At 52.3% G+C, this 27,509-nt stretch overlaps 2 protein-coding genes across 3 annotated transcripts in view; one reads left to right on the top strand and one right to left on the bottom strand.

The window, feature by feature from the left end:
* Positions 1-4,074: 4,074 nt before the first annotated feature.
* On the top strand, positions 4,075-6,873 carry HYI (hydroxypyruvate isomerase (putative)). 2 transcript variants are annotated; one of them, XM_017541723.2, is made up of 8 exons: positions 4,075-4,457; positions 4,537-4,648; positions 5,689-5,803; positions 5,991-6,069; positions 6,160-6,209; positions 6,314-6,383; positions 6,487-6,621; positions 6,720-6,873. In XM_017541723.2, exons 1-8 carry the CDS (start codon positions 4,256-4,258, stop codon positions 6,791-6,793), a joined length of 837 nt encoding a protein of 278 aa, XP_017397212.1. In that variant the 5' UTR covers positions 4,075-4,255; the 3' UTR covers positions 6,794-6,873. The 2 variants fall into 2 exon arrangements, with proteins under 2 accessions (XP_017397212.1, XP_017397214.1); XM_017541725.2 differs by having other exon boundaries at positions 4,537-4,621.
* Positions 6,874-27,509, bottom strand: part of SZT2 (SZT2 subunit of KICSTOR complex) — a 55,815-nt gene continuing 35,179 nt past the window's right edge. Inside the window, exons 32-72 of the mRNA XM_037743136.1 lie at positions 27,158-27,451; positions 26,860-27,001; positions 26,577-26,684; positions 26,426-26,489; positions 26,047-26,232; positions 25,508-25,675; positions 25,344-25,431; positions 25,147-25,218; positions 24,756-24,957; positions 23,467-23,566; positions 22,617-22,746; positions 20,654-20,806; positions 20,466-20,568; positions 20,270-20,375; positions 20,068-20,179; positions 19,156-19,274; positions 18,880-19,044; positions 18,533-18,617; positions 18,208-18,372; positions 17,927-18,094; positions 17,402-17,535; positions 16,594-16,760; positions 16,375-16,472; positions 16,158-16,290; positions 15,846-15,976; positions 15,621-15,721; positions 15,371-15,547; positions 14,903-15,170; positions 14,722-14,801; positions 14,512-14,637; positions 14,192-14,391; positions 12,028-12,118; positions 11,750-11,830; positions 11,593-11,667; positions 10,857-11,070; positions 10,326-10,479; positions 10,068-10,190; positions 9,553-9,958; positions 9,312-9,428; positions 7,852-7,920; positions 6,874-7,686 (exon numbers count right to left, since the gene is read on the bottom strand). Of these exons, the coding sequence (XP_037599064.1) occupies positions 7,543-7,686; positions 7,852-7,920; positions 9,312-9,428; positions 9,553-9,958; positions 10,068-10,190; positions 10,326-10,479; positions 10,857-11,070; positions 11,593-11,667; positions 11,750-11,830; positions 12,028-12,118; positions 14,192-14,391; positions 14,512-14,637; positions 14,722-14,801; positions 14,903-15,170; positions 15,371-15,547; positions 15,621-15,721; positions 15,846-15,976; positions 16,158-16,290; positions 16,375-16,472; positions 16,594-16,760; positions 17,402-17,535; positions 17,927-18,094; positions 18,208-18,372; positions 18,533-18,617; positions 18,880-19,044; positions 19,156-19,274; positions 20,068-20,179; positions 20,270-20,375; positions 20,466-20,568; positions 20,654-20,806; positions 22,617-22,746; positions 23,467-23,566; positions 24,756-24,957; positions 25,147-25,218; positions 25,344-25,431; positions 25,508-25,675; positions 26,047-26,232; positions 26,426-26,489; positions 26,577-26,684; positions 26,860-27,001; positions 27,158-27,451 (5,819 nt within the window). The 3' untranslated portion in view covers positions 6,874-7,542. The remainder of the gene's footprint in view (positions 7,687-7,851; positions 7,921-9,311; positions 9,429-9,552; positions 9,959-10,067; positions 10,191-10,325; positions 10,480-10,856; positions 11,071-11,592; positions 11,668-11,749; positions 11,831-12,027; positions 12,119-14,191; positions 14,392-14,511; positions 14,638-14,721; positions 14,802-14,902; positions 15,171-15,370; positions 15,548-15,620; positions 15,722-15,845; positions 15,977-16,157; positions 16,291-16,374; positions 16,473-16,593; positions 16,761-17,401; positions 17,536-17,926; positions 18,095-18,207; positions 18,373-18,532; positions 18,618-18,879; positions 19,045-19,155; positions 19,275-20,067; positions 20,180-20,269; positions 20,376-20,465; positions 20,569-20,653; positions 20,807-22,616; positions 22,747-23,466; positions 23,567-24,755; positions 24,958-25,146; positions 25,219-25,343; positions 25,432-25,507; positions 25,676-26,046; positions 26,233-26,425; positions 26,490-26,576; positions 26,685-26,859; positions 27,002-27,157; positions 27,452-27,509) is intronic.

Here is a 27,509-nt window from a genome sequence, read left to right on the forward strand (position 1 = left end):
GAGACGGGGTTTCACCATGTTGACCAGGATGGTCTCGATCTCTTGACCTCGTGATCCACCCGCCTCGGCCTCCCAAAGTGCTGGGATTACAGGCTTGAGCCACCGCGCCCGGCTGGTCTGTAGTTTTCTTTTTTGATTGTGTCCTTTCCTGGTTTTGGTATTAGGGTAATGCCAGCTTCATAGAATGAGTTAGGGAGGGCTCCTTCTTTCTCTGTCTTGTGGAATAGTGTCAAAAGGATTGGTACCAGTTCTTTGAATATCTGGTAGAATTCTGCTGTGAATCTGTCTGGTCCTGGACTTAATTTTGTTGGTAATTTTAAAATTACTGTTTCAATCTTACTGCTTCTTATTGATCTGTTCAGGGTATCTAATTCTTCCTGATTTAAGCTAGGAGGGTTGTATTTTTCCAGGAATTTATCCATTTCTTCTAGGTTTTCTAGTTTATGTGCATAAAGGTGTTCATGGCTGCCTTGAATGAGCTTTTGTATTTCAGTGGTGTCGGTTGTAATATTTCCTGTTTTTTTTCTTAGTAAGGTTATTTGGATTTTCTCTCTTCTTTACTTGGTTAATCTTGCTAATGGTCAATCAGTTTTATTTTATGTTATGTGACAGGGTCTGTCACCCAGGCTGGAGTGCAGTGGTGTAATCACAGCTCACTGCAGCCTTGATCCCCCAGACCCAAGTCATCTTCCCACCTCAGTCTCTGGAGTAGCTGGGACTACACACACATGGCCAATTTTTATACTTTTGTCAAGATGGGGTTTCACCAGGTTGCTGAGGCTGGTCTCAAACTCCTGGGCTCAAGTTATCCTGCTGCCTCAGCCTCCCAAAATGCTGGAATTACAGGCATGAGCCACTCCCTCTGACCCATTCGGGACCATTTTACAGGCTGCCTGCCACAGGTTCTGGGCAGATAATACAATAAAGACCACTATACTGAGCAGTGACAAGTTGAGTCTAAAAAGTAGTCATTATTATTCAAACTAGACAAACAATACAAACAAGCTGAACCTGTAGAAAAATCTTGAGATTATAATGATACCACAATGAGGATGTTCACATCAAATGTGCTAACAGATGGCAGTAATGCATACAGATTTCAAAAATGTGTTTTTATTAAATATAAAACAAATACGAAATGATCTTTATAAAATATATGTTAGTTCTAAAGAAGAGTAGTAACATTAACATATGTGACTGTGCTATCCAAGGTAAGAGAAAGGATAACTAATGCTTTCAAAGGCTCCAACGCCACCCTCTTCACTCCTCCTCTAGAGGTCATCACCATTATGCTGAATTTTGTGATAATTATTCACTTGCTCTTCATTGTTTTACCAGAGATGTCTATATTCCTACACAAGACCCTATTGGTTTTCCCTGCCTTTGACTTTGTATCAATGGAATCACAGTGTATATATTTCTCTGTGATTTTCTTCTTCCTCTAGAGATTATGTTTCTGAGATTTATCTACTTGATGCCTTCATAATGATGTTTTTCAATTCCAACCAAACTTCACTAAGGTCATATATTGCCCTAACACAACAACACACTCAGTTTTATCATTTGAGCCACCAGCTTTCTCTTGTACAACATGGTATGGCTATACTGTTATGCAGCTCATCTGTATATGGATGGATGGACATTTGTGTTAGTTCCATCTTTTTGCTACATGAATAGTTCTGCTGTGAACATCACTTTACTTGTTTCCTAGTACAGTTGTGCAAAACTTTCTTCAGGGGATACACCTGGGCAAGGAATGTTGGATCAAAGGCATATCAACTTTAAGAGACAATGCCAAATTTTTTTCCAAGGAAGTTATAGTGATTTACACTCCTATCAGCAGTTGTTCCAAATCCTATCCAATATTTGATAATGTCTTTTTTTATTTTTGCCAATCTGGAAGGCATAAAATGGAATTTCATTGAGGTTTTGATTTGCATTTCACATGAGTTGTAATATGTTTTACTGCATTGCCAAATGCTATCCAGTGATCGAATGAGACTCTGAACTCTGTACTAAAGTTTTTGCCATCATCCATGCAACTATTTACAAATTGTTGTTACTTTAACATCACATCTGTGCAAATTATTGGGTTAAAAGTCAAATATGTATCTGTGAAGCACAATAAAGCCAAAAAAATGTCAAATGCAAATAATCAAGACTTGTGATAATGTCATGGCTGTGTTGCAAGGTGGCATAAGACACAGACAGTCAAAGGTGAATAAAGCAAATAATTTTCATGGACATTGTACTCTTTATATATTTATCTTGGCATGTAATATGAAGGTGTTGTAAGGGAATTAGGGGGAACATGAGTCACGTATGTCTAGTTTATATATAATTTTTACTGCCCTAAGAGATGTCCAAGGAAAAAAGGGGTGGACTATTGGGAGTTGGACACATTTTGTTCCTGATGCAGAGCTCAGCAGATGGTGGTGCTTTCAACATCGTAAATAAAATTTGCATACTAGGGGATTAACATCGAGGTGGTAATAAAGGAATTACGGCCTCTAGATGTTACTCTGTATTGCCAATTTTGGATTGCAAACACACTGAAGCTGGGATTGATTACAATGTTAAACTTAGTGAGATCTTGATTGGACTATAACCAAGAAACACCTTCCAGGACAAGGCAAAGGTCCTAGTGCAAAACCAGCTGCAAATGGGCAAGAAATCAGGTGATCAGTGTCAGGTGGTGGCCGTCTGCTCTTGGAGGCAGAGCTGAAGAGACAGAACCTGCAATTTGGGATCACTACGGGATCAGGCTGGATCTCTGATGTCTGAGTTGGCCTCGTTTGAGATGGAGTTGAGCATTGACAGAACGAACAGTGGGAGCTGGGTGTTCCTAATGTTGCACTTTCAGCTTCTCTGTCAAAGTCAGCACAGACGATAGATCAATATGACGTTTACTTATGAACTGTTGGGACATAAATTTACATTTTTCAAAGGAAATTTAGCACATCAGTAACTTAAATATGTTCCTATATTTGACCATGTAATTCTACCCGTAAGTACCTGCCCAATCAGTTGAGTTATTGAAGATGAAAGTAAAATCATTCAAATTATCTCAAGAAACATTAAAAGGGTATACAGACACCGAAACCCAGGAAAGTCTAAGCATCCCAGCCTTAAGTGCACACACCTGGGAGCAGCTCTGGGTTTGGGCACCCCTGGGACGACAGGAGTTTCTCAGTGTGCTACCTCTATTCACAGGACTTTTTCCCCCTCCTTTCCGCTCTAGTTTTTTTGTACCATAGGACTCTGCCTTATTTCGTTTCTACAGCCCAGTCATCTTCCGGCAACACCACCTCTTGACTCTCAGCATTTCCCTGTTTGAACTCTTGATTGGTTAGATTATCTCGCCAAATGATGCAAGTAAGAGGTCTTTGGCCAGTCTATGGATTGGCTGCCCTGGGATCAGATGACCTCCCTGGTCCAATCAGCTGAGGCTAAGGCTAAGGGGGGACAGTTCACCCATAGCTGCCTAATGGGACGGCTTCCCTTGCAAAAGACAAACGGTGTGAACGGACAAATATTGCGATGGACATTTCTAGAAAAGGACTTAAAAAAGAGTCCGAGATAGGGACTAAGACGTGCATGAAAGTGCTCTTGTAGGGCGCGCGCCTTATCCATCCACGGAGTACAATAATGACTTGGTGCTTAGGTGTGCGACAATGAGCAGCGAGGGCGCTGACTTTGAAGGCTATTGGAAAACACGAAGAAATGTTAACAAAATAATATGCCATGAAAAAGGCCTATAAAACCGCATACATTGAATGATCAGAATTTTCAAAGAAAAAATGGCGTATTTTAAAATTTGGACGGGAAAGCTAACAGGCTAGTGGTGTGAAAACTTGTGGTATAAAAGTGCTTCTTTATTTGCTCATACAGCTTTCAAATGCTGCTTCATGAACAGATAGCATTTTTATAATCAGGGCAGAGACTCAGTATTAAAGTGCACGTCCCATCGTTGCAACCGTGCCCTCAGGCACCCGGCGCTCTCGCCCCGCGCCCGGCTCTCAGGCTCGGAGCCCGGCCACCCCACCTCTTCCTGGTGCCGGCCCCGCCCCTCCGCCTCTCCCAGCGCTTCTTCTCTAGTTAACGAAAGGCGCTTTCCGCGAAGACCCGGGTTTTTACAGCACTTCGCGTCTTCTAACCCCGAACAGTGCGCTTTTATTCGCAGGGCCAGCAAGGAGAGCCCCGCCCCGCCCGCCACCTCCGCGGCCCACGGACTCTGCCTGGTCCGGCCTCCCCCATGATGGCGCCGCTGCGCTTCTCTGCCAATCTGTCCTGGCTATTCCCCGAGCTCCCTGGCCTCCTCGCGCGGCTGCGGGCCGCCGGCAGCGCGGGCTTCGAGGCCGCCGAGGTGGCCTGGCCTTACTCGGAGCCGCCCGAGGCTCTGGCGCGGGCGGCGCGGGAAGCCGGGCTGCGGCTGGTGCTGATTAACACGCCCCCGGGTGCGCGGCAGGCCGGGAGGGCTGGAGGGGCTGGGGCGTGGGTGCCTGAGCTGGGGGCTGAGGCCCGTTCTCTCTGCAGGAGATCAAGAGAAGGGGGAAATGGGGCTGGGGGCCGTCCCCGGGAGACAGGCGGCCTTCCGAGAGGGGCTGGAGCAGGCCGTGCGGTACGCCAAGGCCCTGGGCTGTCCCAGGTACCCCCCCCACCCCCCACCCCTCTGTGACCCATGACCCTGCCACAGGTTAAGGGCGTCAAGGACGCCAGGTATGAAAGGTTCAGAAGTCTGAGTCCACTGGCCTGTCTCAGCCCCTGCAGTCCTGGCCCTTTGTAAACTGCCTTTTATATTTTATCTGTCCTGTGCCAGTCTGTTTGCCACTCTTTCATGCTCACCCCATGCCGGGATCCCATGCTGGGAGCTCAGTCTGCCTAGGGAGATAGGAGAGTAAATATATGCAGTGATCCATTTGGGGACAGACCTATTCAAGGAAGCTGTGGGAGCAGGGTAGGCACCTAACCCTGTCTGGATCAGAGAAAGCTGCTTACAGGTAGTGATGCTTGAACCGTCTTGAAGGAGTGGGCATTGCTTGATGAGCAGGAGGTAGAGCATTCCTGGCAAGGGTGCTGTGGCAAGAGGAGGCCTGGTGTGTTCAGCAGCGTTCCTGAGGCTGGACGGGTAGCCTGTTGGGGTGGGGAGGCCTGGAATGTCGGGTTGGAGCTGAATGTGGCTAAGATCCGGGTGACAGGAGGATATGGACGGCTCAAAGTGGGGCTGATCAAATGCCAAGTCCTGCAGAGGCCAAACAGGCTCAGAAGGAACTGGCAGTGGGATCACTACTGGTGAATGGTAGGGGAGAAAACAGATGGGAAGAGGCTAAGAAGCAGATGCGAGGAGAGGAAGTTGAAACAGCAGCATGGAATACCTGAGAAGGGCAAGGGTCAGGATAATTTTTAAAGGTGAGACTTCTGCAGGTTATATGTTGAGAAGGACCGAGGGAAGGAGAGGTGGAAATTACTGGAGGTGGGGGGGTGAGTGGACACTGAGGTGTCTGGGAGAGGGCTTGCCCCTCGGCCGTCACGGAAGTGTCTCTGAAGGTGCTCGGATGCCTGGGCATCGTGGCCCAGGTGCCATGGACTGGAGACCTGGGGAGACAGGCGAGGCCAGCACAGTCAGGGAATCCTGGGAGACGTGTAGAGAGAGCCAAGGGAGGCAAGGCCTCCAGTCTATCTTCACAGGATCCACCTGATGGCTGGCCGAGTACCCCAGGGGGCTGACCCAGCAGCAATCAAGGCTGAGATGGAGACCGTTTTTCTAGAGAATCTGAGGCATGCAGCTGGGGTTTTGGCTCAGGTGAGAAAAGTGGAAACACAGACGCACGTACTCACATATGTAAGTGGAGGGGGTGCACAGTGGGGACAGCATGGGAGGCACAAGGCTGGGTGCCCGCCTAGGTCAGGACAGGTGACAGCCTTGACCAGGGACTGATGGGGGCAAACTTGGGAAGGAGCTCTATTCACAGCACCCGACATGCTGCTAGGAGGACCTCGTGGGACTGCTGGAGCCCATCAACACCCGAATCACTGACCCCCAGTACTTCCTGGACACGCCCCAGCAGGGTAGGACCCCAGGTCTGTGGATCCTTCTGTCCCTTTGGATACCTGTGCTTTCCTTAAGGCTCATGGCCCACTCCCTGGCTTCTCTTCCAGCAGCAGCCATCTTACAGAAGGTGGGAAGACCCAACCTCCAATTACAAATGGTAAGTGGAAGAAAGGGGGTACTTTGCAGAGAGCCCATGTTCTCTCAATCTTGGAAGAAGGGCGGAACCTATGGGGTCTTGGACTGTAGAATCCTCTTCCCCAGGACATATTCCACTGGCAGATCATGGATGGGAACCTGACAGGAAACATCCGGGAGTTCTTGCCTATTGTTGGTGAGAGGAGCTTTCTTTGCTCTTTCACCCTTTCAATCCCCACGTCTGTCCTTCAGGCCCTGGCAGGAGCCCAGACTCCATATCTGTCCTCATCTGTCCCCAGGGCACGTGCAGGTGGCACAGGTCCCAGGCCGAGGGGAGCCCAGCAGCCCTGGAGAGCTGAACTTCCCCTATCTGTTTCAACTGCTGGAAGATGAAGGCTACAAAGGTTTTGTGGGCTGCGAGTATCGGCCTCAAGGTGAGGCATGGCCCTGGGGAAGGGAGCTCTGGAAAAACTTGGACAGGAGCTGTTTTCTCCATATGGGCTGAGATGCCAAGGTCTCTCTCTCCCTGCAGGAGATACAGTAGAGGGCCTGAGCTGGCTACGGTCATACTGGGACAGGCGAGGCCACCCAGAGGCTGGCCAGTGAGGGCCTGCACACCACCCACGTGCCTCCAGACAGCAAGTGAAATCCTGTCTCCTTCTCTGCATTAAAGATGACCTGCTGAACACTGTCATATATCTCTGTTATGGGGTGGGGGGACACACAGTGTCTAACACTTCAGTTTCTCTGTTGCTTCCCTCCCACTGAGAAGCCAATGCCAGGGCTGCTGTGGAGATGGGAGAGCTTCTGAGCCCACCTCCTCATTAAAGGATGAGAAACCCAGGGTCCAAGAGCAAAGAGACTTGACAGTGGTCCCAGGTGCTTCAAAGGAAGAGCTGGGATTAGAACCCAGGTGTTATCTCGATGGGAATGTCCAGCAGTGATGTCCAAGTGGGAAATGAAGACCTGAGGGCTCAAGGGGCGCAGGTGGCAGACAGTGGTCAAAGGCTGGTGGCAGGATTCAGGCAATGGCGCTCTAGGGGGTGAGTGCTTGCAATCCCGTGTGAACCCCCGGGACTTAGCAGGTGGGCAGAAAGGAGTGCCCCAGAAGGGCCCAAAAGGTATAACGAGATGGAGTCCTGGATTGGTCAGTGGCTGTGGGTGTTTGGGGAGGGCAGTTCCTGCTGCCAGGCTGGGGCAGCAGACCCCCAAGACATAGTCCCAAAGCCTTTGGTGTCACTCAGTGTCTGGCCTGTCCTGGGGCCCAGAAGGGCTGGTCGGTCCTGCCTCTGGTGGGCAACATTGTAGACCCATGATTTGAGGAATAGTGACATTCAGTGGTCCAGTCCACTCCCTCAGAGGAGGCGGGTCCAGAGGGTGAAACAGGCTGTGTTGATGACAGACTCCAGGTGGTGATAGGTGGAGACCAGCTGGGCAGGGGGGCTCTCGCTGTCCTGGGGCTGTACTGGGAAGGGCTCTCGGAAAACCACTGTCAGAGACTGTGGGGAACACCGTGGGGGTGCGCTGGTGAGAGGAGGGCATGGGTGGGGACAGGAAGCAGGGCTCAGAAAGGGTGGGCACCCCAACCTCAACAGGCTCTGAGATGGAGCATTTGGGGTATGGCCTCCCACTAGGCTGAAACAAAGCCCCCCACTTGTTCTCACCGTCTTTCCTAAGTGGGAGTCCAGAAACACTAGCACAAAGCAGTCAGTGAACTTCTGATTCAGCACAACCTGCAGCAAAAGATGAGGAGGGGACTGAGGTCTGTCTCCCCATGAGGTGGCAAAGACCCTACCACAGAGGATCCTGAGGTGAAGGGAGGATGCAGAGAGCCCTACTTCCATCTCTACCCCTCATCCCGCCTGCATCCCAAGGTCACATAGGACTGTATCTCCAAATTAAGCCTCAATCCTCATCCTTGCTGGCTTGCCGGTCAGCCTGTCTGAGCTGCGTCAGAATGAGGGGTAATACTGTAGTTGATCCTGGAGGCCCCAAACAGAGCCTGGCACACTGAAGCCAATCAACGGAGACCACTGTACCCCTGGCACAACCTCCTTGCCTCCTGTCCTGGGTCTCCTCTCTGACCAACCCTGGATTGTCCTGTCCCCTTATGTCTGTCAGCTCCCGAATGCTGCACTTGGTGACCCATACCAGGATGATTTGCTCTCCCAAGGCTTCAGTTACTGCTTATTCAGAGCTGCTGCCTAGGACTCTCCTGAGCTGCAATCCTGATGCCCACAGGCCTTGCAGACCGCGAAGGGCCTTAAAGACTTCAGACTCAGCTTGCTCCAAGCTGGACTCGTTACCCTTCCCTGAAACTAACTCCTGCTCCAGCCTTCCCACTGCCCACAGGTGCACCCCCCTTTATTCACAACCTAGTGCAGCCTCATCCTAACTGACATAGGCTTCTCTGGGAGACCCTTCCTGCACCCTGAAATGAATCCTCTGCACAAGCACTGTGCTAGGACCACTCACCTGGCTCCAACTCCTACTTTTTCACTTGAAATCTTCTCTCGAATGCCTCCTTTCTTGAACCTCAGCTCTGGCCGGGTCCATCTCTGCAGGCTCCTTAATGCCCCATGCTAGGGCCCACCACCATAGCTCTCTTCTCTCTACCTGTCCTTTACAGCAGTGCTTTCACACTTCAATGTGCACACAAATCACCTGGGAGACTGCTAGCCTGCAGATCCCGAGTCAGCAGTCTGGAGTGTGGCTGGAGAGCCTGCATTTCAGCAAGCTCCCAGGTGCTGTGGCTGCTGGTCTGTGGACCACACTTTGAGTAACAAGGCTTCAAAGCCCAAGGGGTCCTTTCTGGGGCTCCAGTCTCTGACACCAACCACTGATGAAGTTCTGAGAGCTCCTTGGGTTGTCAGTTCCAGAGCCTGGCCCTTGGGATCTCAAGCCAAGGTTTGTGTTCTTGGTGAGTCCCTGAGGGCAGAGCTGCTGAGAATCACATGCTGTGGTTCGATGCCCGGTACTCGAAGGGTTTTACATTTCTGTGTAGTCCTGTTCTGTCTAGGCCTCCCTCCAAAGCACAGCTTGTTTGCTCAGGCTGAGGGGTGCATCTGTCTGGTGAGGGTCTCTGCTCTGTTTCCCTTTTCAGAGGAAGGTCAAGGGGACTTACCAGGTACTGAGTTCCCAAGTCTGGGCTTTGGAAATGGCGACAGCTCTGGGGGAAGCGGCTTAAAAGAACTTTGATCAGGCTCTGGTACCAGGAGACCGTCATGGATAGGAAACAGTCCTGGGGGAGGAGCCACAGGCCTGAGTCTGCTGTTCCACTCACCTCAGATTCTTGTGCCCCCCCTGGGTGCTAGTGGAATTCCTGGCATCTATTCCAGCTCTTTCTGGAGTCCACAGTCCCTTACCAGCTGGGGGTCGATGTCCCCAATGGATTTAGCGTGGACTGCTTCTAGGAGCTCCTCCAGCTCTGCCAGGGCCAGGCGCCCCCCTAGCCGGAGTCGATCAGGGCCTGGTGGCTCCAGCAAGAAGAGGCGCTTCCAGAGGGTGTCCCGACGGCAGTGCCCTCCAGCCAGCCGTACCAGCTGAGCTAGCCGTGCCCGTGCCATGCCCACCTCTGCAGCCAGTGGTGGGAACAAAGGAGCCGGTCCAGGGGCTAGAACAAGCCCTGAGGCCTCCCCAGGACTGCCAGCTGAACTCCCAGGAGCCTCTGGCTCAGGGGGCAGTCTGGGTGGCTTCCGGAAGCGGCGCATGTCAATAGTGAGCCTGGGGAAGAGCTCTCGCTGGCTGGTGAGCACCACGAAGAACTGTAGCCTGGGGTAGGGAGCAGGGCAGGAGAGTGGTGGTCACAGCAAGAGACACATAGGGCAGGGTGGGAGGCACGCTGGGAAATGGGCATGTTCGAGATAGGGGAACTGCTGACCGCAGAATGTGCCGCTCGGCCTCTCCTTGCTCCTCAAAGGGTGCAGCACAGTGACAGACAAGCAGAGACACATCAAAGTCATCCTGGTGGCGAAGTCCCTCAGAGTCCAGGTAGGAGCCAGAGCTGTGCAGGACAGGTTGGGGAGATGTCAACTGGGGTTCTCACCCCTTCTGCCCAAAAAATCGGGTCTCTCTACTGCAAGTGTGTCCCAACCGCAGATCCTGCAGCATGCGTGCTGGGTGCCCCTTCCAGCCTTACCTGTGCCAGGCCGACACCAGGGCATACTCATTGTGTTCTGGGCCCCCTGGCCGGGCCATTCGCAGTGGCTTCATGTGGTAAGAGCTGGCATGGTCAGCCACGTAGTTATACAGCTGGTGGGCAGCAATGAGTGGTGTGGGGAGCTCCAGTGTCCCTGAGGGGTAAGTAATAGACAGTGGACACTAAGCCTAGAACGGACATACTGATATGGTGGGGCACAGGGATGGGAGTCTCTAAGGCTCTGACTGGCAGGCAGAATGAGTCTGCTTTCCTTGGGAGCTCCTGCATTCCTGTGGAACACTAAGACGGGACAAAAGGGACTCAGAACAGAAAGCAGGGACAGGTAACATGGGGTCCCAACTCTGGTGAGAGACAGACACAGGATAGAAACATGGGAACATGGTATGTGTGGCATGAGGTGATTAACAACATGGGCCCATGTGTCCAGGGAGGTAGTCCCACCAGCCCTGACCTGGAGCCACCTGTGGCCTGTTCTTTTTTGGGTTCACTGGCTTGCCCTTGGGCACTCACCTTGGTAAATGTGATTGCGGCCAAAGTGGGGTCCATCAGGGTGGTGGGCCAGGAAGTGTCGCAGGAAGGTGGTGAGATGGTAGCCGTGCCGCAGCACTAGGTGGGCACCCAGCACATGCTGGTGCACAAGGCGCAGGTGGAAGTCATAGCTGAACGAGTGCACATGCATCAGGTCCCGCACCTTGTCACACTCCTCTGTGAACAGCATGGATAGCTGGGGAGGCAGCAGCAGGAGACAGAGTTAGGGTGTGGCTGCACTGGCTGCTCAATACACATTTTCCTTCTTCCCTAGGAAGAAACGAAAGATTTCCCCTGCTGCTATGGCCCAGTGGAACGCCCTCTGCCAGAATGGTTTCTGTGGGAAGGCCTCCCCATTCTAGCCTCCATTTTTCAAACCATATTGTAACTGTTTCCATGAAACTAGGGTCATTTTGAGAGACTAGGCCATTTTGCTGTATCCCAGATTCCACTAGGGTCTGCCACAGACTCTAGGTGACCACAGGCCAGACCAGGCACTGTGCTGCCTCAGGGCTACAGCTAAACATGCTTTGGATGACCGACAGCGTGCAGTCACGGCACCAGAATGAGCACTGACCTAGCCAGGCCACAGCACTGGATCAGTCACTGGGCCAGCCTGCCCACTACATTACTCTACTGCCCAGCAAATAAGACATGGAGCCATGCTGCCCACAGGACACTGGGGTACAATGACTCTGCCCACACCTCAGCCACATACCTGTGAGTTGACAGCCTGCCCCATTGGGATTCGGGAACATTCCAGGGCAAACTGTTTGACACAGAAGTAACAGCCCTGAAGGGAGAGTGAAGATGAGATCAGGAGGGTGAGAGGCTGGTGCATCTGACTCTCTCCACTCAGTGCTCCTCCTGCTTACCTGGAACACCAGTTCCATGAGGATGATGCCCCCGGGGAGTGCCCGCTGCAGGTGATAAGTGGTTACTGGAGAGCTCGTGCTCTGAAAAAGGAAAAAGGGGGCAAGGGTTAGGGGCTCACCAGCCTCGAGTCAGTAGGGTGGAAGTTTTTTCTTAGGTCCCTGACTTTAATGGGGTTAGTCTGGGATCAGTGACTGCAGTACATCACTCAGGGTCAATGACCTCAGGCCCTGGGGAAGTAATTCCGCATCAGTAACTTTACCATTATATGACAAGTTACCTTGGGGCTCCCATCAGTCTTGGTTTTAGGGCAGGAGAAGGAGCCTCGACCCTCTGTTCCAAGGATAGCCATGGCCCGCGGCCGGCTGGTGCTGTAGAAAAGGAGGGATAAGAGGATGAGGCAGGCTAGTGGTGTGCAATCATAGTGATCAGACTCAGAATCCGTTTTACATGGAATCATTTTGCAGGGGAGGAAACAGGCTCACAAAGGTGCCACTGTGAGTGGGAAGGCTGGGCCTGGAGTCCAGGTCTAGACTGCAGGACCAGGCTCTCTCCATAGCAGCTGCTGCTTCAAGGGAGGCAAAAACAGTGCTCAGTGGGGAGGTGGAGACTAAGCCTCTCTCTGCAACTGAGAGGGTATGTGCTGGGCAGGAGAGAGAATGGGGAGGGTGATCCATGTCTACAATTTGATTAGGAAAATTCAAGGAGATGCTTGATGTCTGGTTAGGTACTTTCCTCCGAGAGGGAAAAGCTGCTGTCTTTTGATTGGGGGATAGCAGTTCTAGGCTTTTAGAGGCCGGTTATTCTTCACAGCTTAGTACAGAGCCTAGGGGAGAAGGGAAGCAGGGGAGGGACTGGGAAGAAAGGACAGAACAGAAGGGGTTGGGGGGGACCCATTCACACCAAGGGGCCATAAACTGCCAGAATTCTTGCTGGGGGTCAGAGCCTCCGGTGGGAAAAATGTCCCATTTAAACCTCAAGGCAACTGGGACAAGACTTAGTGATTGTTGATTGTTAAAGATTGGTGGGAAGGAAAGGCCTGCCTTTAAATTTTGCTGTAGAAACTTTTTTTTTTTTCCAACCCAGTGTCTTGTTTTAAAAAGGAATTCAGATTTGTGGAGAAGAACATAACTGATGGCCAGTGTGCAAACTAAAGTCCTTTAGAGAAGCTCCTATAGCTGGGAATAATGGGCTGTCAAGGCAGCAAATGGGGCAGCTCCTCCCCAGGATAGGGGGGACCAGCCTGGCCTCTGAGATGGGCTCACAGGAGGGGCAGGCACGCCTTTTATTCCTGATGCCTGGAAGAGAGGGAAGCCTGGGGAGTGGAGAGCTGGTCACAGAAACACCAGGGAGTTGGAACTGGCTTTCTGGACTACTGGCTTAAAAAGATTCTAACTGAAAATAGAGGGGAGGGAGAACATGCCTTGATAAACTCACAAATCTGGAGACATGAAAGTAGCTGTAAGGTGAACAGCTCATTTTTTGCATACAGCCACTGGGATAAGATGGGGAACAGAGAATCTGGAGATGAACACAGAGCAGGGGCCACAAACACGGGAATTTGAGATTTGACAGTGGATGGAAAGGTGGCTTCAGAGTTGTCCCTGAGCTCAGGGAAGATGGAGGTGGTGACAGAGGGGCTGCCTACTTCCCAAGACTCAGACCTGTCAGTACTGGCCAGTGGGTAAACATGACCAAGAAAAAGGCCAAGGACAGTGATGCAAGTAGGCCTAGCACAGAGGTCCTTGCTGAGAAAAGGACTTCCCTGGGCCAAGAACCACATCAAATCTCAGGAGAGGTCAGTGGGATGATCAGCACAGGAATCATTAAGGCCCAGATCCTGAGGCTTAGGAGCATGTACAGGATTTACGTGTGCAGGCCAGGCTTAATGGCTCACACCTATAATCCTAGCACTTTGGGAGGCTGAGGCAGGAGGACTGCCTGAGTTGAGGAGTTTAAGACCAGCCTAAACACAATAAATTAGCCAGGCAGGGTGGTGCACACCTGCAATCCCAGCTGCTTGGGAGGCTGAGGCACAAGAATTGCTCGAACCCAGGAGGTGGAGGTTGCAGTGAGCTGAGATTGTGCCACTGCACTCCAGCCTAGGTGACAGAGTGAGACTCTGTCTCCAAAAAAAATTCACATGTGCAGATGTATGCAAGCATGTAAGTGTACAAGATGTGTGTGGCATGAGCTTTGTGAGAATGGACATAGTTCTGTGTATGAGTGTCATGAGTTCCACAAAGCATACAAGGTTGGCAGGACACACGTGGGCTGTGTGAAAGTGTCTAAGACCCTCACACATGTGTGAGCCCAGTGGGATGAACATGCATAGGCCCAGCCTGAGTTGTTAACACAGGACCCTGTAAAGAGAGGAAGGGCCCATGGGGCCTCACTTGCAGTGCAGGAGGAGAAGACAGAAGGGAAAGCAGGGATGGGCTCACCTGCGGGTGGGTGAGGGGGGCCGCAGTGGTACCAGCACAAAACCTATGCTCTGCAGATACTGCACGTATTGCTGCAGGAAAGCCAAGCTCAGCTCCTTCAGCCAAGGCTCCTCACGGGCTCCCGGGGGCGACACATCCGAGGATTCACAGCTTGCGGGAACCTCTCGGCTCCCAGACCCTGACTCAGGGCGATGGCGCCGCTGTGGGAGTAAAGGTCAAGGAAGACTCTCCCCACTGTCAACCATCCCGCTGGGGATGGAGGAGAGGGGGTTACTGTGGGGCAAGCAAAGTTCTCCTAGAAGTCTGGAAGTCAGCCTCACCTGCCCCTCAGGGGGTCCAGAGGTCTCTGGGGGCCCATGTAGCCAGGCAGCTGGGTCAAACAGGAGGGCTGTTGCACAGTAATGCACCAGGCGGGATGACTGCTTCAGGGTCTCCAGCTCCCCAGCCTGGGGAAACAGGGTATTGGGCATGCAGCAGTGACGAGGCAGGGTCACAGGTCCTCGTGGAAGATGCAAGCTGGGGTTACTCACACTGATGGGCATGCTGGCTGGGGTAGAACGCTGCTGCCAGGTTACAAACAGGTTTTCCATCTTCATCTGGCGCTCCAACTCTGAGGGTTGAAGGCATTAGATGTAGCCCCAGGCACTGTCACCTGCTTCCTCCCAGATTCCACAGATTTCCTGTCCCCACTGCCTGGCCCAGTACCCTCACCTCTGCGCTCTGCCATCTTGATCTCTAGGAACTGTTGTCCATGGTAGGTGACAGGATCAGGAGGTCTGGGCACAGGACCAAGTGTGGAGCTGGGGCGGGCAGCTGTGATATCCCTTAGGGCCTCGTCGAAGGGGAATGTGTCCAGGGGAAGGGGACCCCCACTACGAGAGGACCCACTCAGCCGGCCCTGCTCACGGCTCAGCGGGGGACTGGCACTCCGGATGAGGGTCTCCACTTCCATGGTTGGCAGCAGGAATGGGTTTGGCTCCTGAGAGATGGAGCATTGCAATGGGTTCAGAGCCTTTGCCCTCGGAACCTCTCTCCCATCCCCTGGCTTTCTCTCTCAGACTCTCCCTCCCCACTACCTCTGCCCTCAGTCTGTCCCATCTCTCTGGCTTCTGATCTGGTATTTCCTTGAACTGACCCCTCAGTAGCCAGAACTACAGGAAGATCCAGAGCAGCAGGCACCTTTTCATCTCGCACGGGGAAGTCCAACTGGCCATAATGGTGGAAGAGTCCAAGCTTCTGGCTGAGTAGGCAGAAGATGAGATGGGCTCGTGCATTCTGCCACTGTACCAGGCGAACCAGCGCTCGGCCCAACGCTGCCCCCAGGTCTGGAGCCCAGTTGTAGGTTAGCAGCTGTAGCTGGAGGTCCAGGGTTAGGGTCAGTGAGATTCTGGAACCCCTCTTCCCACCAAGTCCCTGGCCCCACATCTACCTTCTTGTCCATGACCTCCAGTAGCAAGAGCCTCTGCCGGGGAGCATTTCGCCCTGAGCTCCCATCACCTCCTGGCTCGAAGCGCTGTATGGCTTTGGCAGCTACAGGGTGGGGGAGGGGCACAATGGGGGCCTGAGAACAGATTCCCCTTGATCCCACCCTCCCCTCTGCAAGGTTGAAGACCCCACCAGTTACTCTTAGCCTACCCCATGGCCATGCCCTCACCCTGCTGTGTTGGTCTCCTCCACTGTAAGAAGTTCCTTCCAAGAAGCAGCAGGCGCCGCTCAGCTGCAGGGCGGGGAGAGGGGCCCAGCTGCCCAGGAAAACAAGGGCTGAAGATCTCAGGCTCTGAACCCCTATTGAAAGGGAGGGAAGACAGAAAGACCATTCATAGCACCACTCTCTGGCCTAGGCTTCACCTCCCTGGGCCTCGTTTCCACCTCTCCTAGCTCAGCTTCCTCAGGTTTGGCTTCTTTTAGGCTCAGCTTTTAGGAAGTCTGGGGAAGTTCTCTTCAATTCTATAGGATCTACACTCACAAATGCTGCTCAAAGATGCGGACACTGGTGTCTACAGCCATTGAGGTGACCAGTGCGGTGAACTCAGACAGGATGGATGGAAGGAGGAACCGGGACACCATGTGGGTGGAGCTTCTGGACACCGAGGCACAACCTGGGAGGCAGAGCAGTTACTGTGGGGCTGCAGGATGGAGACCAGGCTGCAGTTGAGGGATGGAAGGGGAGGCTGGGGTCTCACCAATCTGAACCATAAACTCCATCCAGCGCTGAGCGATGCAAGCAAACACAGGATGAAGGGTCCCCACCTCACCCTCTTCTAGCTGTGTTGTCCGACGTCTGAAGACAGTGGGAGTAAGAGCCTCATGTCCATACATGACACATGTATGTTTACACAGACCAAGGCCCGTCCGTGACTTCACGCCCATCCCCTCCTGGGTCACAATGCCACCACACATACCTTTGTCTCTGGGCTCCGGAATCTGAGCCCGGAGCCCGCTCAGCTCCACCGGGAGTCCGAACACTTTCAGTTTTGTGACGCCTCCGGCCCCGAGTGTCTTCTGGCCGATCCAGGACAATGTCATCAGTTGTTTTGGGGGAACCCAAATCCCCACATTCTGTTTTACTCTGGGGGCAATGCAGTGAATGAGGAAGGGCTACTGGGAAGAGGAATGGTGTGGGATGGAGGCACTATGGAACAATAGTGAGCTTGAAAGATTCACAGGGCTGGGTTCAGACCCTGCCTTCTACAGGGGCTGGCTAAGGAGCTTTGGGCAGGTTACTTAACTTTCCTGAGCCTCACCTTCCTCACTATAAATGCTCTACTTATCTTGCAAGCTGTTGTGAGAATCCAACAAGAAAAATGGAAGTGAAGGCACACAGTAAGTTAAGGCTCCCTCTACATCAGTGAGAACTTGCCACATTCTGCAAATTCTAGTCCAAAAGACAGAGCAGTTTTTGTTTTGTTTTGTTTTTAAAGAGATAAGAGTGTTTATATGTTGCCCAGGCTGGAGTGCATCGGCCATTAACAGGCATGATCACAACACACTGCAGCTGTGAACTCTTGGCCTGAAGCAATCCTCCTGCTTCATCCTCCTGAGGAGCTGCGACTAAAGGTACACGCCATGGTGTCTGGCAGGACAGAACAGTTTTATATAAAAGGAGATTGTGGCAAGGCCTATAGGGGACTGGGAGGCAGGAGGGAGTGTAGGAGGAGCTAGGAGGCAGGCAGGAAGGTAGATGCCCACTTCACCACTTCCTCCCATTACCAGCATATCCCAGAAGCTACGCCGGCCAGCTTTGCTGGGTGGAGTCACAGGCTCCCCAGGGACAGGGACAGGAGGAAAGGTGCTAGCTCGGCCTGCAGAGCTCTTAGTTTCCAAAGATCCACTCCTGAGACTTCCTGTGGACACCAGACATTACAGATACCTATCACTAACCACCAATCCCCATTCCAGAAAACCAAACCTCAGGACTGTGTGACAGTGACTTGCTACCTACTCTGTCATTGAATGACAGTATATACAACTGACAGTGTGTAGCCATGTGTGTGAGGTGAGCTCCTGATGCAAGAGCCCGCTCTAAGTGGGTGAGCAGCTGCATCCATTCACTGCTGCCAGTGTAGCACCTGGATGACGCAGACAAGCTCATGGACAACTGTAAGGAAGTGGTTGTGATGTCTTTGTTCTCTGTCATGCTTCCCCTAAACCCCACCTTTGCACCCTCACCTGCCACACTGTCCTGCCTCGATCTGTGACATTCTCTGGACCCCAGGGACCTCCTGACTTGCATACCTGGGGGTGTGTCCTCTGTACATAGTGAAGCTGGCAGCAGCTGAAGCTCGAAGATGGCATCAGCCAGGGCCTGGCGAGCTGCTCCTCGGAGCTTCTCCTCCAGCTGCACGATACTAATGTTCCCCTTTTCCCACACATCCAGTCGAAGCCTTGGGGCCCCATTCTGAACTGGAAGGAAGAACAGGGGACACTTAAGGGTGTCCCTAGAGCCCACTCTACTTACCAACCTTACCTCCCACAGCAATAACTGAAGACCTCATCCTCTGACCAAGCTGTCCCACCTGAAGAACTGTCCAGAACGACCGGGCAGCGGATGACCTGGGTCAGTTGCTCAAATTCCTCCTCTCGCAGTAGGTCTGGGGGCCCCAGAGAGGAGGGGGGCCACAACGCCAGTGACAAGGGGGCCCCTCCTTCATCCACAAAGGCTAGAGTGATGCAGGCAACCCCTGAGTAGAAATCCATAGGAAGGCTCAGCTCTGGGACTTGCAGACCACCCCTCCCAAGACCCCCACTCAGCTGCAAGCCTAGGAAAGGCCCTCTTAGCAAGAGGATGACAAAAGGCTTTCCTTCACCTGGTGTGCCACAGGCTCGTGTCCTGCCCCGTACCTTTGCCTCCCGTGCCCTGTCCACCAGGCTTGTTATACAAGTAGATGTCCAAGTCAGGGAGGCCACCCTGTGGTGGGAGTGGATGCTGGGGAGAGAACAGCCATAGAGAACTAAGACCAAACAAATGGACAAAACCCTCAGGGCTGGGTGCCCACAGTGGGGAAGGTGGCACAGGGAGACATAGGAGCACGAGAGGACACAGGTGGATAATAAAGGTCCCCGGGGTGCATGGGTGTACACAGGTCCATGGGCAAAGCTGACTTATAGAGGTATCTGTAGGAGAGTCAGCAAGGGTGTGCGTGGGTAGGAGTGCACATGAGTGTGGAGAGAGATGAAGGCAATCTCACTTGGAAGTGGTTCTGGCTGTTGCTATCTGTGTACTTGGGAGAGTGCAGGAAGATGAGCAAGTTCTGCCGCAGGTACCAGGCCAGAGCTGGAAGCCAGGGCCTGCAGGAGGTGGGTAGGGCCAGATGTAGCACCTCTGAGGGGAGACTTCCAGGGGGCTGGATGAACTGCAGAGAGGAAAGAATTGGGCAGAGCTGAATGCAGAAGTTCCAACCTAGACTGTCCTGGCACCTGTGGCTAAGTCTGGGAAGGATGCTGGTGCCTGGGAGGGAGCTGACCTCCACATCAGCTGGTGTCAGCTTGCAGTTCCGAACAAGCATGACTGTGATGACGTCCAGCGTGGCCTCATCCAGGCGCCGACGCAGAACTCGCACAAGCTCATCCGTGATCTCGGGACCTTGACACAATCATGGTGGGAAGGCGGGGACACTGGTAGAGGATCCAGCTATCCCCAAAGCAGCCTTAACACCCCAAACTCAGACAATCTCCTGTATACTAGAGGCAGTGTTAGGAGTGCCGGCTCTGGAGGTGGGCAGCACTAGGTTCCAATTCTGCCAAGCTACTCACTATGTAACTGTGGACATGAGTTTTACTCTCGAAACCTCGGTGCCTTCATCCATAAAATGGGAATTATAATAGTATCGCCCTCATAGGTTTGTTGCAAGAATTATACTAGAAGTTATGTAACAGTCTCAGCCCAAGACAAGCACTGGCTAACTGAGCCATAAATACTAGCTGGAAAATCCAGTTGCCTACTGGACACCTTGGGCAAAAGACATCCCAAATAACCATCCTCTTCACCCTGAACCCAGTCTGCCATCAGGCTGGTGGCATCACCAGTTCTCCAGCCACCCCTGCTCCCCTTCCTCAAGCTGCACCTCAATCAACTGCAGTCCCATCCCCTGAACATAGCAGAAGCCAGTCCCTTCCAACGCAACTCTCACTTGAGGAAAGCCCCAGCACAGCAGGAACTAGAGGAGGGGCACAGGGAGGAGTATGTAGGACGTTCTAAAAGTCCCAGAGGGTTCTGGAGCCTCTACCTCATATTTATGGCTCACTTAACATGTACCAGGTCTTGGGCTGAGACTGCTATTTAACTTCTAGCGTAATGCTTGCAAGGTTCTAAGAGAAGATCCAGAAGGTTCTGGAGCCTCACGTGGCCACTCCCCTACCCCCTCCTCAGACCTTACCTGCCTGCCCGACACCATGGACCAGCAGCTGGATGTGTCTGTCCACTTGGCCCACAGGACGAGCAGCATCTGAACCGCGGCTGGAGGCCATGTCTAAGGGAGAACGAGGACCCTACAGGGAAAACTGGGGTCAGGGCCCCGGCTCCAGAAAGCAAAGTGCAAGGGGCACACGGGAGCATCAGGGAGTGGGAGTGATACATGCCGAGGCTTCCTCAGAGTAGATGGGCTCTTGGCTTCGGGACAGAGCGAGGGAAGGGGGCAGAGCATCCCCTTTCCATGGCCGGTCACTACAGGATGTCTCCAGGAGCCTGGGAAAGAGCAGGCCAGTATCTTTGGACATGTCTCCTCCCATGCCATCCTTAACTCATGCCCTATCCACCTTTCAGGAGCCCACATACCGAAGATAGTACACAGCCTTCGTTGCTCGCTCCTGATAAACAAACATGTTCTTCCGGTTCACCACAGAGAAGGCATTGAGCACAGAGCGAAGGGCCTGGATGGCTGGGCGAGTAACATGGGCTTAGGAAACTGCCTTTTCCAGATCCTTCCAATGCCCACCTGCCCTCTCATGCCATCACATACATACCCCGAGAGACCCCCATGCTGGGCCCCATTTTGAGGCGTGAATGGACTCGGATCACAGTTCCCCACACAACGTCACAGGAGAAATGGCCAGGGACAAACTGCATTGTGGCTGCCAGGTACCCTCGGGGCGTGCAGCTCTCATCAGCAGCATAATCTGGGGGAAAGGGAGCAGAAATTAGAAATGGGACACACCGCCTCTGCCCTCCACAGACTTCTCACCCGGGAACTGGCCTACTTGTCCTCACTCCCCCAGACTCATCCCTGACTACTGCAGAGAAATGATGATCATTTTGGGTAACACAACAGGGCCAGGCAGACGCATGCCCTTAGGAACACAGGTCATAGCACAAGGCTTCCAGAACATTCTCAAGGAAACTTAGGAGCTAAGGAGAGGTATCAAGGCAGCCAAGCATGAGGAAATCCTCAAGATCATGCCAAGAGATTCTGACCCTGTCATAATATATGTCAATGGCACTGTAAGCCTGTGTCCTCCAGAGAGTTGCAACAGTAACCTCATTAAAATGAAAAGGGTATGGCTGCTTATGCACACCAGCTGCAGGGTAGGATAATCTTGGGCTTTGGAGGACAGAAACGCCAACAAACCCAAAGGGTGGTGTGGCAGTACACAGGAGCCCATGGCCACAGTCCAATGACTCCTTTGACCCTTTTTCAGGTTTCCAGGGAACCTTCCAGTAGATTGAAGTGGCAGTCTGATTTCTCAGAGAAGCTGCTTTCAAGTGTGAACAGCACACAGGCTACCCAGGAGCTGGGGTTTCTGTGTAGAGGCTCTGGAATGGAATGCTGGTTGCTAAGGGTTTGAGGGAAAAATTCTGGAGAGACTAAAATGAGAAAGGGCTGGGTTCTGACTAGTCTTACATCTCAGGCTGCTAGAAGTCATTCTGAAGTAAAAGTGTTTGCCTGTCCCAGCTCATCTTCAATTTGTAGAAGATGCCTTTGAAACCATGGGAGTCCACTAATTATGGGGACTCTGCTTCGATATGGAGGAGATCCCAGGATGTACTGAGATTCACTCTCCTGGAGATGTCAGAAATGTTTGTCTACAGACTTGCTGAGAATGTTAAAAATAAGGAGTGGTCTCATTTTACTTTTAAACCAGAGGGAGAACTGCAAAGGAATGTTATGGTTCCACTTTTCCTCTATGCATTGGGGTGAGAGGTCATCAGGAGTAAGAAAAGGGAGAAGCGTTGAGACTTCAGTTACCATCTTGAGTGGATTACCATGTTTCCTTACCATGACCAGAAATCCCAAAGCAGTCCTGTGGCTGCCTGTCTGGAGGAACAGCCAATCAGAAGGCCAATTCTACTGGCCCCCAGGCTCCTCTTCTCTGGATTTCTCTTACTTGGAACTGGCCTGCTTATCCTAACTCCCCCAGATTCCTCCCTGTCTATTCCCCTACCAGGGAAAGATGGTCATTTTGGGTAACAAGACAGGGCCAGGCAGAGGCAGGCCCTTAGGAAGACAGATCATGGCCTGGTGCCCCTTCAATGATCTCTCCTCTCCTGTATTCTTCAACCTCTCCCTCTCCACTGGCTTTTTCCCTGTGGAATATAAACATGCTCAAGGCTCTACTTTATTTTAAAGCTCCTTCCTTGTCCCCATCTTCCTTTAGTTACTGCTGCATCTATTTTCTCTGTCTCTTCACTGCCAAGCTACTTGAAAAAGTACTTATTCTCTGTCCCATCTTATCACCCTCTTTCACTTTTAATTTCATCTGGTTTCTATTCCCGTAACTCTACTGAAAGTACTTCCATGAAAATCACTGAACTTGCAGCAGCAGCCAAATCCAGTGATCCTTTCCTGCCCTATCCTCCTTGCTCCCTCTCTAATACTTGGCACTGATGACCAAGTAATGAGGACTCTGCCCTCAGCTTTCACCAAAGTATTCGGTAGAACAAAGAGCAGTAGCACCGCCTTGTGAGGGAGACTCCTGGGTGGGATCTCACCATCACTGGGCAGCGGTGCCCGCTGACGGGAGTGGAAGAGAGTCTCACTGCGCCACAAATCTTCTTCACTCTCGGCCACCAGAAGAGAGTTACACACGTGGCTGTCATGAAGGTCTTGAAGAAGCAGTCGCTGGGAGAAGGAGCATGAGGTCAGGGAACCGAAATATCTTCTCCTAAGTGGGTGGTGGTGGTCAGGGGTGATCAAATGCCAGAGAGAATAACCACTATCACTGGGGATTAGAGCTCAACAAGAACATCAGTCATCACTGAGAGGTCAGAGCTCAGGGCTCTGTGAGTGATTCTCAGTCAAGAACACTTGCCCCTTCGGTGCCAGAATCTGTTCACCATCTTTTGGATCTCAGCTTAAAAATCACTTCCTCCAAGAAGCTTTCCCTGATACTTCAGATGATCAGATCCCTGTTACATACTTTCATGGCAGTTTCTACTGCTCCTTTTAGGATTCTTCACAATTGTAACTGAAATAAGTTGTGTAATTCAGTTGTTCGATTGTCCCCCATTCTACATAAGCTCCGCAGAGTTAGAGTGTTCCTCTGTCTGGGTCACTAGTATATCACTAATGCTAGCACAGTGCAATGAGAAGGAATATCTCATGGTTACTGGGATGGTATGAGAGAGTAACCCATTGTTACTGGGGAGGGGGGGCTGTGGAGCACTCCCAAGTTTGTAGGGACCTAGGGGAGAAACAGCATCCTACTAACTGGTGGAGTCAAAAGACTTCCCATAATTATTGTTGATTCTGAAATGGACCAATAGCTTCTGAAAGCAAGTTCTTAGAATTTCGTTCCTCATCTGCTCTGTGTCTCAGGGCCTAGAGAGTCCTGCCCCTTACCTGGTTGACCTCCCTGCAGATCTCCCCAACTCGCCTCACCAGGAGCTGCTGCAGGTGGCGACACTCAGTGCCAGGCCCCCCATCTTCCCGAATCAGGCTCCTGGAAAGGAAAGATAGATCTGAGCAGAACTGCAATGGGGAGGAGTTATGTGTAATGACATGATATATATATGATATGACATAACTGCAGTTTTACATATCACAAAGAGGAAGGAAAGTCATGGAGCTGGGGCCAAGGGAAGCCATGAAAAGGGAGCAGACTTGGACAGTGGTAAACCTGGTGGGGAATGGAAAAGGCGGAATTCTCAAGATAGTTCTGGATGCTGAGGCTCCACCAGCTCCCACAGGGCCACCACACTAAGGCTCGTTTATGCTGTGCACCTCTTCTTTCTTCCCAAGTCTTCATCAGAATAGTGGTCATCCTTCCTTTTCAATCCCACCTTACCCTGCAAATCCCACCCGCCCGTGAGATAAGAGCAGTAGTGAACCAACAGCTACACATGAATCCCGGCTCTGTCACTTACTAGGGTGCTGGACAAGTATTTAACTTACCTATGCTTCAGTTTCTTCACCCATATGATAAGGATAATAATACGCCTTAGGGTTGTTATGTAGATAAATGAGCAATTCACGTAAGGGCTACAACAGTGCCTACCACATAGTATGCACTTGTTAAATATTAGCTATTATGCCTTGTTTTTTTTTTTTTGAGACAGTGTCTCACTTTGTCACCCAGGCTGGAGTGCAGTGGCACGATGTCGCTCACTGCAACCTCTACCTCCCAGGTTCAAGATATTTTTCTGCCTCAGCCTCCCAATTAGCTGGAGGCGCCTGCTATCATACCCAACTAATTTTTGTATTTTTAATGGAGTCGGGGGTTTCACTATGTTGGCCAGGCTGGTCTTGAACTGCTGACCTCAAGTGATATGCCTGCCTCGGCCTCCCAAAGTGCTGGGATTACAGGCGTGAGCCACTGCGTCCAGCCTTTTTAGACCTTATTTCTACACATAAACTTCTGAAGCTGCTCTGAACCTTAGATGTTGTTAATGCTTAGCTAGAAGCCAAAATCCTCATCAGCTTTTTGACTCCATTAAGACAGTTGAATGTGATGTGCTTAGCTATAAGATGTGGGAAGTGATCAGGGGCCACCAACCTAAGAATCAAGTTGGATCCCTACCCAAGCTCTCAGTCCCAAGTCTTACGTCTAACAACACTGAAGAGAGGTATTGTGGGAACAGAGAGAAGAGGTTAGCAAGAATGTGAGAGTGCAGGCCCTGGCTTCTACTTACCGCGCATGTGCATATACTTCCACACGGTCCTGCAGGACCCGGACAATGAGCCAGAAGTCAGGCAGGCAGGGCCCAGGGAGGCCTGAGAGAGAAGGCTGTGGAGGTGCTGGCCCAGATGGAGTCCACGATGTGAAGGGGGCCTTCTCACCAAGGGTGTCATTGGGACCCTCACTGTCTGAGCCACTGCTGCCACCATCATAACCTGTGTCAGATGTGCTGAAGGTCAATCCCATCCGAAGCTGGGCCTGACTCATGTGATCCTCCAGGTGCATCGGGCTTGATGAACTTCATGTTAGCTCCTTCTGATGCCCCCTGCCCAGACCTTTTCCTGTGCAGCCTTAAGCCTACCTCCCAATAGCTTAGAGTCCTTCACCCCTTCCCCCAAGCTTACCTAGGTGGTCTGAGTCCACACTCCCCTGACTGGACATGAGACTTAGTCCCCGGCTGGGCCCAGGCTGACTCCCTGGATAGAGAAGGAAAATGCCTGGAGCCTCTCTCAATTCTGTCTAGGGCCTCCCTCCAAAAATGGAAGCAGGGCCAGGCATCTACTCCTGGCCCTCAGACTTTGCTGCCCAAGTCTTCTCTTACCTCCCTGTGGCGGGCTGGGCAGGCTGATGAGGGGGGCACTCTCAGAATCCTCTGGGGACCCAGGTGCTTGGGGGCTGGCTGTCAGGGTCTGAAGAACAGGCAGTCAGGACTGAGGTACAGGCCCCACATACCTACCACCCCCCTCTCTTCCCAGGTAGACTCACCTCCCCTTCGATGCCTTCAGCCCTGTCCTCATGACCGTGCCAAGCCCAGGCCGCTGAAGAAGGCTCCTCATGGGACCCACCTGGCTGTTGGCCAGCTGCCACAAAGAAGAAGCCACTGTCAGGGTCTTCAAGAAGAACATGGCCAGGGAGATGGAGGCGGCGGAACTCCTAGGGAGTAGGAGCCAAGATCACAGTTCAGGCGGGGGCAGCCCTCCTTACACATGGTGTGCTACGCTTCCTCATAAGACGCTCCTAACTACCTGGTGAAGCAGATGCTGGCATCCCCACTGCTGAGGTAAGAAAAGGTTCAGTGACTTGCCTAAGGTTCAACAGGAGCAGTGACCAGGTTGGGAGCTGGGTTTCTTTCCACTGAGTTGGGCTGCTAAGCACAGGGGTGAGGGCAGACGATGTGGTAAGCAGGGAGACAGGAGGGATAACTCTATGAGCTCAAACTAACAGGATGCCTTCCAGTCCTGTGCCTGGAGCCCAGGGAAGGACGGGCCCCACGGTGACCCTGCAGTGTTCCAAGGGCAACTCACCTCCTTGAATTGTGTGAGGGAACGCTCTGGCCCAAATACAAAACTCAGTGGCAGAGTTTGGCGAAGGCAGGTGGAGCGTCCAGGAGAGCTATGGATATGGGCAGCTGCGCGGTGCAGGGCAGGGCTCTGGGGGATGCCCCCTCTTCGAAGTGCCCCCACCATTTCATCTTCCAACAACCAGCGGATCTACAGTCAGACAGAAAGTGACAAAGGGCATCTCCCTTGCTTCCTTGGGCATCCCCTCACTCCCGGACTAGAAGATACTTTGCCTCACAGACTGAGAGAGGCCTTGCTTCTATCCTAGAACAAAGTGGGGTAGCTTATCTCACTCATATGATGGGAAGGGAATCAGTTACAGTGTTGGGAGCAGGGGGCTCACCTCATTCATGGTGGTCTCAATAGCCAGTCTGTGGGGTGTGGCCAAATTGGATAGTCCTGGGTGCCTAATTGAAATATAGGTTTAGATACTGGTTTCCAGAAAACGAAATTCAAAGGAAGTAATAAACTCTGAGAGGGAGATAAGGAAGTACCTCTCCTCTTCTGGGAGCGGCAGTGGGGGCCCTAGGCCATCATCTGATCTTAAAGATGATGGCTGCCCTGGGGATCGTGGGAATGAAGCACTGCTTTCAGATGTTGACCTGAACAGGGTGGGAAAAAAAGTCAAAGATCAGGAGCTACTATCCTACCAGGGCCTCCTCCCACTCCTTTCTTGGACTCCTCAAGGCCTCCTTAATCCCCAAGTGCTCTAGATTCCCTTAGCGGTCCCCCTACCCTAACAAGGTCCCAATCCCCCCACCAAACTTGCTGCCACACCGGTGGTGCTGAGGGTCCGAGGCCGTGGGAAGCTCCACTTCCAGGGGCAAGGTCAGCACGAAGACATCCAGAGTCACGCTTAGGTCCCTCAAGGGAACTCGGCCTCCAACTGGGGGGCCCTCCAGACTGGAAAGCACCTGGCCTGGGATAGGGGGAAAGTGAGGGGTTGCTGAGGGCTCTAAGACAAGCACAGATTCCAAGTTCTAAGTGTTAGACATAACCCCTAGGCTCTCCTCCACTCCAACACAGGCAGGCTGTTCCAGGACCTTGGCTTCCTGTTGGGCTGCTTCAAACTCACCCAGGCAGGTAGGCAGGCTGCATACAGGTACTGAGCTGTGCTGCCCACGCAGCCGCACGGAGCATGTGAGGTGCAGGAAGAGTGGTGGCAGGTCATGCAGGAGGCTCTCAGGCCCAGTGGGTGAGTCGCCCCCCAAGATACTGAAGGAGTCTTCATCAGGATTCACAGTGTCTGCGTCCGAAAGCGAGGCAGAGTCGAGCCCAGCAGGCCCCAGGTCTGATTCACGGCTCTCCCGGTATTCCACCTCTAGCTCTGGGTCACTCTCAGTGACCACACAGCAGGCAGATGTGTCTCCTAGTAGTGCAAGTCACGTGGTCGGGGGAGAGGCTGTCAGTGGAAGCCCCTGAATCTT

The sequence above is a fragment of the Cebus imitator genome, unplaced genomic scaffold (genome assembly GCF_001604975.1).
Source record: "Cebus imitator isolate Cc_AM_T3 unplaced genomic scaffold, Cebus_imitator-1.0 Scaffold136, whole genome shotgun sequence".
NCBI classification, from domain to species: Eukaryota; Metazoa; Chordata; class Mammalia; order Primates; family Cebidae; genus Cebus; species Cebus imitator.